This window comes from Phocoena phocoena, chromosome 2 (genome assembly GCF_963924675.1).
Source record: "Phocoena phocoena chromosome 2, mPhoPho1.1, whole genome shotgun sequence".
Lineage (NCBI taxonomy): Eukaryota > Metazoa > Chordata > Mammalia > Artiodactyla > Phocoenidae > Phocoena > Phocoena phocoena.
Window position 1 is genome coordinate 105,624,284 of NC_089220.1, and position 12,229 is coordinate 105,636,512.

At 47.6% G+C, this 12,229-nt stretch overlaps 1 protein-coding gene across 1 annotated transcript in view; it reads left to right on the top strand.

Moving 5' to 3' along the window:
• TLN2 (talin 2) overlaps nucleotides 1-12,229 on the top strand; it is a 441,569-nt gene that overhangs the window by 371,234 nt on the left and 58,106 nt on the right. Inside the window, exons 43-45 of the mRNA XM_065872706.1 lie at nucleotides 4,758-4,904; nucleotides 8,901-9,002; nucleotides 11,458-11,577. Of these exons, the coding sequence (XP_065728778.1) occupies nucleotides 4,758-4,904; nucleotides 8,901-9,002; nucleotides 11,458-11,577 (369 nt within the window). The remainder of the gene's footprint in view (nucleotides 1-4,757; nucleotides 4,905-8,900; nucleotides 9,003-11,457; nucleotides 11,578-12,229) is intronic.

Genomic DNA, 12,229 nt, shown 5'->3' on the forward strand with positions numbered 1-12,229 from the left:
TTCACCTAAGCAGATTAACTTGAGAGAGCACTACTGGAAAGATTTGTGTAGCATACTGACCTACGAGCTACAAGGATCCATTTTATATATGGGGGGGGTTGTTTGTTTTTTGCGGTACGTGGGCCTTTCACTGTTGCGGCCTCTCCCGTTGCGGAGCACAGGCTCCAGACACGCAGACTCAGCGGCCATGGCTCACGGGCCCAGCCGCTCCACGGCATGTGGGATCTTCCAGGACCGGGGCACGAACCCGTGTCCCCTGCATCGGCAGGCGGACTCTCAACCACTGCGCCACCAGGGAAGCCCCTGTGGGGTTTTTTTAGTGTGATTTGTTGTATGTTTAAGATCTTCAAATCAGTCACGTGGTATAGCAGAGCAGACTCTAGACTGACTCAGATGGCAAAATGGTGATCTCAGAGCTAACAGCTATTGCATGCCCACTCTGTGTCATTTATTACATCTTACACCCTCATCTTACGTAATCTTCATAGAAACTCTGTGACATGGGAAGGTTCCCACTGCACACGTGCAGAAGCTGAGGCCTCCCTGCCGAGTTGTCCGAGATCACAGGCGAGGTGCACGTGGGGTCATGTGGAAACGCAGGCCAACTCAGCCCAGAGCAAGGCCTGGGCGGGGTCAAGGAAGGAGGCAGGGAAGAGGGAGCAGCATCTGCAAAGCACAGAGAGGGTTATAAAAGGATTGTGATCTCTTTAGAAAATAGCACTCTAGTCTGGTGTGTCCGGAACCGAATGTGGGGACAATGGGACCGGAGGGAAGACTGGGCTGTATCGTGACAGGCCTCCTCCTGCACGCGAAGGAGCTGGGGCTTTCTAGTGAGCAGTGGAAAATGGCACAGCCCATCCGTAGTCTAGAAACGCCATTCTGGAAGCAGCATGAATAATGTCTTGGACTTGCATTCTCTGTGTTCAGTTTTTCACTCATGTATCTGGCAACTCGTAAGAGATTAATACTGGGGATGCTAAAAACTTGGAGAGCCAGCCTTGGCCCTCGAGTTGTTCCGACTTTTCTGGCAAAAAATATGAGTGGTTGCTGAAGTGGTGGACAGAGCAAGAAGAAGGACACCCTTTGGCTGTGACAGGTTAGTGATGGATGCCCCAGAGTCGGGCCCCCACCCCCTTTGCTCCCTCCCTAAACTGGAGCAGCTGGGACTCACCTTCCAGACCCAGTTCTAGGTTATCTTTTCTCCAGGGCTGTTTACTGCCACATCTCTACGCCTAACCTGAGGGGGTTTCATTCTCAGCAGAAGAACTCAGATTAGTAGGTTTCTGGATGTTTAAGAGATTAAGACATCTGTTTGGACTGCAAGTTCAGAGCTCCTCGTGGAATTCTGTTGTATGCCAAGGAACGTCACGGTTGGGAGCATTTGTAGTCGGCACTGTAAGCTTTATAATGACATCCTTTGCTTGGAAGTGTGGGCTGGAGAACAGTGTGGAGTAGTTCTCAGTGAAAGACCTGAAGCACCAGGTGATGAACTAAGACACGTGATGAGTGACAGCGATGCAGGAGTTAACATGGATCCTGTCACTGGTAGCAGGTACCTGTGCTATCTGCAGACTCTGACAGGCTTGTCACAGGGTGCCTGGGACACTACAAGTTGGCTTGAAGGCCCTTTCCTAAGAGGCCTAGTGCAGAGACTTAACCCCCTTGGGTGCTGTTCTTTGGGCAGATGTTTACTAAGTGTTACTTGCTACGTGTTAGGTGATGTATAAAACGTATGTGTTAGATGTCGTAGTCCTTGTTTGCATGTGGTCTAAATGTGGTTAAATGGTTTTCAGTGTCTTTTGTTTGGTGAGAAATAGGGTAAGCTTCGGGGGCCAACATTTCTGGATTTCAAATCCCAGCTCAGCCTTTTGCTGGCAAATAACTTCATTTGTTTCCTCATCTAAACAATAAGGTTGGTAATGAATACGTCCGGAGTAGTTGTAGAGATTATATGACATAATGTGCCTGACATAATGGGTGTTCCAAAAAAAAAAAAAATTAGAAAGTAACAGTCCCAGAGCCTGGTGTTAATGAATCGCATGAGTACAAGACATTTGCTCTGTGACCTCACCCTCATCCCATTGAGCCCCCTTCTACACTCATTCTGTACCTCCAGAGCTTCCCCCACCCACTCACCTCTCCCCCACTCACCCCTCCCCCACTCAGTTCCCTCCTCCATCCTCCTTGAAGGGGCCTCTCCAGCGTCTGCCTGTAACACTCCAGCAAATATGCCACCCTGTCCATTGTTGGGCAGTCCTAATTATTAGCTGTTTCTTCCCCTCTACTGAAGTTGAGATCTGCCCCCTGTAGCCTTCTCCCATTTTCCAAACTCCTGTGATGTCTATGCCTGCTTTACTGGGCTTTGTAGTTGGAGCACTATAATAAAGAAATAAGGCTCCCTTGGAAGTAGACTTCAGACACGTTTCCAAAAAAGAACAGAGTCTGATTTCTCTCCTTTGCTGCTCTGTGAGGAGCAGTAACAAGGATCCCCTCCAGATTCTAAAATAACGACCTCATTGTCGAGTCTGCTGACTCCACTTGCCAGATTGCTCTTGGTTGGTTAAGGCTGCCTTAATTGAGAGGTTACTGTGTCTTTTGGGGTCTGAAGCTAGTGTGCTCAGGCAGCCCATGTGTGGGATTTGGCCTCAGTGGTGTGATCCAGATGAGGTTTGCCATTGGAGTTAGAGGACACGGCTCTGGGTAAGGCTTGGAGTAATTGGAGGAGGCCTCACAGCCTCTGAGCTGACCCTTTAAGGATCTGTAAAAACTTAAACATGTGGAGTGAAGGAGAAGCAGGCCTTCTAAAGAATTCCTCACCACGAGCACATGGGAAGGTGATTCACTTCTGGGACAGCCAAGAGCAAGGACGTGTTTTTGTAGGTTTTGATACTCTGGTGTGGAGAAAGTGTCCTTTACGTTTTCCAATGAGTTTCAGAGAACTGTTTTGTGATTTACTTCTGCCACCCCCAGAATTGGCTTCTGATACCTTCCTAAGCCTGCATGGGAGAGCAGATACTTGGCAAGCCGCTCTCACTTCTCCCCGCAAATGTGTACTTTGTTTAATAGGAATGTACAGAGTTGCTAACATTTTTGCGCCACCAATAGTTGCCTCATTCTAAGAGAGATTTACAGAAATGCACACCTTACATTTTACCTTTTTTTTTTCATTTTTTTTTTTTACATTTTATCTTTTTTATAAATGAGAACATATTTGTGTGAGATGCTCTCTCTGGAGGGTTATGTACAGGAGATGTCACTTTTCAGGCTTCCATCAAAATAAAGCAATCTGCACATTTGGTGTTTTACCTTCTCTGCGCCATGAAATCAGCCATTAACCTAAATTACCAGTTCACTCCATCACATCCCTCAGAGAGAGAGCTTTGCATCCTGACACGGTTGCCTCAGGATAACCATCCGTGATCACATATTTCACATCTCGTCAGATGTTGTATTTGGAGGACTCTTCTTGATTCCTGTGTCTTTTTAATTCTGCCAGCTGAGCCAGTTCCCATGGCTCACGTAGCTTCTTCTTGGAATTCTTCTCTTTTATTTAATCACTCAAAAGAGTTATCATTTACCATCTCTCACTGGCTTCCTTACCTTCTCATCTACCAAAGTAAAGGTGCAATTCCTTGGGCCTTTTAGAGGGGTCATCTTCCTCTGAGGAGCATCAGGGCAGCCATGGCCACTGCACGGGGGCATCCGGTACCAGATGCAATGCACTTCTGACACAAAATACCCCACATTATTTCAGATTTCCCAGGTAAGGACACGGTCCCCTACTAGACTGCTCTTATTATAAATGATAAGATGCCTACAACCATCTCATCTCATCAGAATTCCACTGCATAGCATTGTTAGAATTATTCCCATTTTGCTTTTAGGAGCCCACGCCCAGGACCACGTAGCTACTTAGCAGTGGAGACAGAATTCGACCCCAGCCTTTTCTGACCCCAGGACCTTCACTCTTTGCTCCTTCATCTTGCTACCACTCAAGGTGTTTTTTAGGGAGCCTGGCACCACCATTCTTTCATCCTTTCGTTCACTCACTTGCCAGGGCCTGCTCTGGGCTCCATACATTGTTGTTAAAGCATCTCTGAGGACTGTCTAGGGGAACTCATGAGCACTCAGGCTTTGCCTGCAGAGTGTCTATCCCTGGAGAACTTTCATCATTCGTCCCTCCAAACTCATGTAAATGTCATTTGTGACATAGTTCCAAAGCCCGTGTAGCCTTCTGCAGATTTCTGCCTACTGTATGTATCTCTATTTCCATAATCCAGTTGTATTTATAGAAAGGGAATTATAGTGTATTGGGCAACTTTGAAGAGAAGCTCATTTGTTGTGAACACGTGTTTTTCTTTATATAGTTTTTTTTTTCTATTAAATCCGTCAACTTGTATATTAGGGAATCTGTGGTATGCTCTTTCTACCACCCTGAACGTAGTAACATAAAATTAGTCACGTCATAAGACGCTGGTTGAAATTGCAGGGTTGTTTTTCCTTTTGTTTGCAAAAAGAGATTTTTCTTTTTGTCTTTCTGATTTTTATTTATTTTGCAAACAAATGTACAAACATAATAAAGGAAAGGAAAAAGAGAATACATTTGTTGTGCTCCATAATGGGGATGTAGGTTTATATTCTGCTTTTTAAGGTTATCTGTAAAAGAAGTGAAGTGATTCTTAAGAGATTGAGAACCATTGTCTTCTGCTTATGGAAACATCTTACAGTTATCTTCTCACCCCTGTCCCCCACCTCAGGCACAGCACACCCACGATGCCATCACGGAGGCCGCCCAGCTCATGAAGGAGGCCGTGGACGACATCATGGTGACGCTGAATGAAGCTGCCAGTGAAGTGGGGTTGGTGGGAGGCATGGTCGACGCCATTGCAGAAGCCATGAGCAAGGTGGGCCTGGGCCCCCAGATGCTTTCCTGCACTCCTTGGCCCCATTTCCTCCAAGGTTCCCCTCTAACTTGGTCCCAGGGGCTTTTCTCTAAGGAGCTGTCAGAGGAGCCCTCTAATCCAGGCTGACACTAGCAAGCCTCCTCTTTTCTTGAGGTGTCTGCTTATCATACGTCCAGCATATTCTTCATTCCTTATTATTCATTCATTACTTTTGTAAGCCGGTTGCACCCTTCCTTCCACATTTACACGGGGGAAAAAGAGATGGAGAAGGCATCCTTGGTCCCCTCACTTATAAAATGGAGGTAATTATTTACCTCCCCTGTATACCTCGTAGGGTTGTCATGGGGAGCAAACTCCAAAATGAAATAACGAAGTGATTCCCAAGTGCTGGTCTTCAGAATGGCTCCTTTGGAATCCTTGGGAGCATTTTAGAATGCACATTCCTAGGCCCTACCCCCGCCCTGATCACTTGGAATCTCTATGGTGTGAAGCCTAGTCATTTCAAAATCTCCCCATGGTTCTGGTATCTAGCCAGATGCAGGGACCACTGAAATGGTTAAGTGTAAAAGCCCTCAGAGACCAGTTGTAGACAACAGACATAGATGACAGGGGTATCATTTCTCCTCCAGTGACCCATCAGTTGAGTTGGGTCAGTAGGGAAGGATGACTGGACAGTATCTCCTGCTCTTTTGAAGGATCCCCAAGGAATCCTTCACTAATCATGTCTGTTTGATGCTCATCAGAATTAACAACTACTCATCAATGTCTAATCGCCATCCTCTGATAGCATAGCTAAGAACTGTAGACTTCCTCTGTGTTTGGAAATGTCCATTGTCAGATTGTGAATACACTAATGTGGTTTTTCAGGATAATAAGTGGTCTTTAATTGCTAATTTAGAGAAGATTGGTTGGTTCGTATCTCCAGGAAGAGATGATAGCCTGAAACTGTAATTAGGATAATTCCCATTAAACATTATGCAAACATTATCAGACTGATAATGTCCCAAGCTAGGCTGGGATGCTGGGGATCCCTTAGAGACCCCAGGCTTGCCTTGTCAAAGCACTCCAGTAATTTCTGCTGTGGGCTTCTCACGCTTCAAATTTGGACAGTCTGACAGAACACGAGTAAATTGTCCTCTTCTTCAAGGCCCTTGGATAAGTCTCAGTGGGTTTGTTTGGTTTTCAGGACATCGGAACACCAGAGCTTTGAAATTAAGCCATGTATCTATCAAGGATATTAAATAATGGAGCTCAAGGTTTCTCAGTACAAATGAGAACTTCAAATGATAATCTTTTTCTTCTTAGGAGGTATTTTTCACAGTCACTCTAATGATAGGGAAGAGTTCCATAAATCCCTGGAAGATGGAAGTCTTTTCTTGATAGCCTTTTAGCCTTGCATATTGCAATGAATCTTTAATAAGGAAAGTGGCTCTTGTACTGTCTGATTTCAGGGGTGTAACATCTGCTCTGTCAGCCCAGGACATGCCTGATTCTTTTGGAAGGGCTGGGAAATAGGTCTGGTGTTACCTGATAGCAATAATTAGGAGCCACTAACAACATGAACCCCAGAGGCCAGGAGCAAAGGGGTTTTTTCCCTCAGTTCTGCAAAGTAGATAATTGGGGTTTCATTGATACCCCTAAACTCCTACATACCCTGACCTGACACCCTGGGTACTGCACGATGCCTCTTCCCCATTGTCTCCTTTCTAAGCCCACCCCGGCCTGCCCGTCACTGGAGACTTTGTATTAAGTGATATCGCAGGTCCTTTGAGCCCCTAAGCAGCAACGCATTGTAAATATGTCATTTTCTATCTGAGTTTTGGTTATTTGCTTAAAACACTGATATACTCTTAGAATCATTGTCTAAAGTTCCAAAAGGCAGTAACTAGCAGAAAAACTTCAAGTGTACCCAAAGCTGAATCTAAGTTCGGTGCAATTCTTGCCACTTTTGGAGCTTCTGCTGTGGAGTGTCTCCTTGAAATTCTCTCTCTGTATCTAAGTACCAGAAGGTTTGGGAATTCGTAGGTTACCGTGAACTAATCAGCTTTCTGTATAACCTTGGGCAAATCATTCAAGTTTTCTAAATCTTTTTTTCCCCGTTCACTGAGGTTAGTCTCAATCTTCGGGATTTTATGACTAAGTCCCTTTTCTTTGTTTGCTTTTGTGTGTGTGTGTTGGGGGGGGGTTGTTTTTTCTTTTTGGCCAAGGAAGGTAATTAAAGAAAGAAAACAAAAACCCTGATATCTACATCAGTAGTATTTCATAAAATAAAGGACATGTTAACACCAAAAAAAAAAAAAAGTAGGAAGGCTATAATCTCAGAATAAAGGAAAGTTCTTTCAACTAAGTAAATTTGAAATCCTAAAAAAAAAGTCACTACTTTGTTCTTACTTCTCTCATTCTCTTCACACTGGAAGGTTCATCATGGTGACCAGTGGCCACTGTGTTCTAAGCTGCCCTCTAGTCCAACATCCTGGCATGTTTGCAGTTACACCACATCTCATATGAAGGCTCCCAGCACATGGCCCGACCCTTACAAGATGCCCAGTTAATTTATACTGAGTGTATGAGTCCACAGCTCAGTCCTCGTTTGACCAGCGGGCCCCCAAAGTGTGATGGAGATACTTGGCAGTGTCTAACTCCCTGATAAAGAAACATAAAGAAATCTACCCTGGAGGTTGTATTGTTGGTTTGATAGAGATTACATCCTGGCCTGTGCAACCACGTTACATACTAGGCTACAGTGATGCATTCATTCAACTCGCATACGTAGCTTGGATCTACTCACGACAGGTAGCTCTCATTGACCACTCCACCTAATCTTTTCCTAATTGCCCTCTGGTCCCCTAATGTCTTCCCAGACTACAGACTATCTGGCAGAGAGCTGCCAGGGAGATCTTCTCAGATAGAGCATTGCCTACTGCAGATCCCACCATTTTCTTCATGATTGCAAGGTTCCTCATCAAACAGATCCAGCCTGATTCCCACCCCTTCAACGTCCCCCTCGTGTTCACTGCACTCACTCTTCCTGTAGTCATTTCTGTTCACCTTGTCTCCTCACCTAGAATATCGTTCAGCAACCAGTGGTGGCAGTCACAGCATTGGTGGTGGTGGGGATGGGTGGCCTTTTTCTTCATCATAATCACCGACATTATCATCTTTCTCACCGTCATGATCTTCATCATCATGGTTACCCTCTCCTCTCCCTTCATGTAGACGAGGTGTCGTCTCAGTTGATCTTTACTACAACCTTCTGATGCTTGGACGTTTCCAGTAAAGGTCCTGAGAACCAGTTTGAGCCTCAAGCTGGGTATTTACTCACAAGTCCTAGAACCAGGTCTCAAATTCAAGTCTTCTGAGCCAGTAAATCCCCAGCCCTTCAAGGGACTGTCCCACTTCTCCACCTATTCCGCTCCACAGTGATCTCACCCTTCTCTCAGTTCCTGTGGTACTAGAGTCAGATGAACAAGTCATTCCTGATGTTTCCAATTCCTTCTCTTCCCCAGCTGAGGTCAGAAGTGAGTGTTCCAGGGTAGAGACATGCATGGGCTATACCATTCTTAGGGAAGCCCTTCATGATGGAGGTTCTGCGGCCTCCCCCAGCTCTTTGTCTGCCATTCTGACCTCCCTGCACGTTCTGGCTCACACCCACCTCCACGTGCTTCAGCGCTATCCCCTCTCCTTGGGACTCCTTCCCCACCTTTTGTGTGTGGCACACTGCTTACCTGGTTAAGACTTGGCTGAAACATCATTGCTCTGGACAGCCCTGCCACTCCCCTCAGACACACTGGGGGTCCTCTCCTTGCCTGTGCGCCCCCAGTACCTTATGGGTGCCTCTAATGAGGTCCTTATCACAGAAGTTGGGGGGTTCTGTTGACTCTGGACCCAAGAAACTCTGAAGACCTCTCCGTTTTCCCAAGTTCCTGATTCTAAAATTAAAGCCCGCACTTGAACAGGCCTCTGATGACCTTTGGGTTCTTTTCCTCTCCCCTGTAGCTGGATGAAGGCACTCCTCCAGAACCAAAGGGGACGTTTGTCGACTATCAGACGACAGTGGTTAAATACTCCAAAGCCATTGCGGTAACAGCTCAGGAAATGGTAAGAAGAAAATGGGCTCACCCTGCACCCCACTGTTGGTTGCCCTTTTATCCACCACACCACTGAGTATTCAAATCTGGCGTCTGTGCTGGAGAGAGATCAGTCCTCTGTGTTTCTAGTTCCTCCTGGGCCTCAGCTTTGTCCTGATCTGTGGTCTTTCTGGCTGCCTGTGGTCTAGAAGCCCCAGGCTGCTGGACTTCTCATCTCACGAGAAAGCTCCAAAAGGGAATTAAAAATGACTGAGAGTTGGGCATGAGGACAGGGGAGCAAAGGAAAGAGAGAAAATTAGAATCAAGGAGGAAATGAGAAGGACATTGCAAGTTATAGAGAAAGAAAAAAAATATCCTATTTATCTCACAGGGGACTTGAAATGTTTTTATGGATTAAAGTTACAGTACAAGAGAAGACATTTGGGGACAGAACCAAGGCTGTCCAATGGAACCAAGTTATAATCCTTGGACAGTGCTGAACAGTACGACATTGCCAGTCTTTCAGGCAAAATGAAACAGTGGTTATCTAAAAAAATTTTTCTCCTGACGGGAGAAGGCATGTAACTTTTGGAGGTGACTTTTTTTTTTTTTTTGCTAAAATGTAATGCAATCAGAATTGTATTATATGGCTGTTTAGATATAAATGGCATTGAGAGACAGTGAATGCTATCTTGATAGGTTAAAAAGTTGTACAAAAAAAGAAAAACGTTGTCCTCAGAGAATTAATATAAGTACCTAGTAAGAAAGTTCTTAACTTCCGAAAGTTCAGGTGTCACAGGATAAAATTGAAAGATGCCTCTTTGATGCTACCACCTAAGCCTGAGTTGGAGGGACCAGACTGCGCCACTGCGTGGTTCCTGCCCCATCAGGTCGGGCACCTCTCTGGATGGTTTTGTCATGTAGTCATGTGTCCACTAGAGGCTGAGCTTGGACCGCGAAGGCTTCCTTGGCGGCTGCCGCTGCTCATTCTTAGAAACTCTGCGGTTGAGCCAGACCCCCTGTTGTTGAGAAGGACTCGGGCTCGGAAGGGAGGAAGGAACAGTGCCCATGTCAGCGACTGGGAGAAGGCTGGAATCGTCCTCGGGCTGGCCCTGCTCAGGAGAGCTCAGGGGCGTCCCAGCTAGCCCGGCAGCCCGACGGTCCTGATTTCTCCAAGCAGGGAGCACAATGCAGCAGGGTTGAAAATGTCTCCAGTGGCCTCAGGGGGTTCTGGAATATCTCCTGGGCCAGGTTCTCAGCCGGCCTGTCTTGACCCTGGGTGTCCATGCACTTGAGGAGCCGAGCCTGGGGCTGCGTTGCTGCTCCTGGGCTGGCTGGCCAGGGCCCAGAGGGGGAGAGTGTTCCCCCCACCGCACTGGGCGGCCCCCAGGGTTGTAGTGCTCCTTGTGGCAGGGTCGCATGCAGCAGCTGTTAGCACAGCCTCGTTCTCTTGGGGTGTGGCATGCATTCCTTGGGAACCCACACCTCGGCCCGAAAGCCTGTGACATTTCCTGGTAAACATGCCTTAGACGGGCCCACATTCCCACCCTCCATGGATGTGGAGTCATTTAACAGGTTTTTGTTTTTGTTTTTTAAGTCCTTTAAAACCAAGAACTTTAGATGCCACAAAGAGAGAGGGAAGTATCGTCATCCAGCGCCAGAGAACAGGTGGGGCAGAGGGAAGCCTTGGACCCAAGAGGGACATGGATACCTTTCTGGGTTGTGGGTTACAACTGCCCTTGTGCGTTCTAAGAGGCCTTTTTGTCAGAGGAGGAAAAACTAGACATGAGGGTATTAGCTAGGTAGGGTAAGCGGAGGTAAGGTTTTCTATCACATAGGAGGAAAATACAGAATATCTTGAGAGTAAAAAGGCAGAACGTGACCATTTAGGCTACAGTATTCTCTTCACTGAATCCGTGGCTGAAACGTTGTCATTCTTTGGCACAATGTTATCACACAGCTGAATTCTGTGTTTCTTCCACCGAAACGTTAGGCTTACCCATCTCTTCAGTCACTGTTTCCCGATGATCCTGTCCTTGTGCCCTCTCTCGGCGGTGTGGGACCTGCTCCTGAGTCCCCAGAGACCCGATCAGCCCGGGAGCAACGTGTGACCAGGGCTGCACCCTGCACGGGGCTGGGGCCCCTTGTGGTGTCTCTGGGGGGGCTCCCCGGTAACCCCACGGGGCAGGGCTGGTGGAGGCTGCTGATCTCACCTCCCAGAGAGCAGACCCTGAGGCCCGGCCTCCACGCTGCACGGCCTGAACCTGAGCATGTTGCCTTGACCTGGCCGGGAGCCGCTGGCCTGTCATGCGGGCTGCAGCATGGGCTTCGCTTGAACTGCCCTCTCCAACGTCCAGCCCCACACGGAAGCCACAAGCTTAAAAGTGAATGAGACCCTTTGGCTCCCAGTGGTATTAACACGTGGTTCTCATGCTTTTCTCTGTGTGTCCCTGTGTGTTTGTGTCTTGCTTGTTTTCTTTTTCCAGATGACTAAGTCGGTTACTAACCCGGAGGAATTGGGAGGACTGGCTTCACAAATGACCAGTGACTATGGGCACCTGGCTCTCCAGGGCCAGATGGCAGCAGCCACGGCGGAACCAGAGGAGGTCTGCCACCTTAAGTCCCTGTTTTAAGAAGCAAACCCACACTGGTGCCTGCTCCCGGGGGGACTCTTCTCTGTAGCTTAGCTCCACTCCGGAAGACCCCAGCCCAATAGCCAGAGGCAGGTGTAGTTCCCTCTCCTCTTGCTGCCAACCTGCCTAGGTTCACACCCAGCAGCCCCATCCCGTGCTCCAGGCTCTCTGTCCTTCCTGAGGCCTCCTGGCGCAGATCTGGGGCCATCTGGGGAGGTGGGCTTTCAGGACTCTGTTGACAGTGTTCTGCTGGGTCTCCCGTCCCCCAGCCCCATCGCCTGATGCCAAGGGTGGAACCTACACTGCCATCCTCCTCTTACTTCCTACTCCTGCTTCGCAGCCCCCCTCGATTATTTGTATGTTTCCCAAAGGCTGACAGAAGTATTAGAAGAGCCAAGTATGGGATTCAGCTGCCCCTCCCTTGAGAAAGGGCTGTGTAGCCAGCCTGCTTTCATGAAACAAAGTCTTGCCCAAATATCGTTGGCAGCCTCTTAAGAACGGGCCCAGATCCCTGCCCCCATCCCCCCTGTGGACTCCTTGTCCTTACCTACCTGCCTTCCCTAAACTCACTTTACTTAATGCCCAACACAGACTCACATCAGAATGCCTGCCCCCGTAGGAGTCT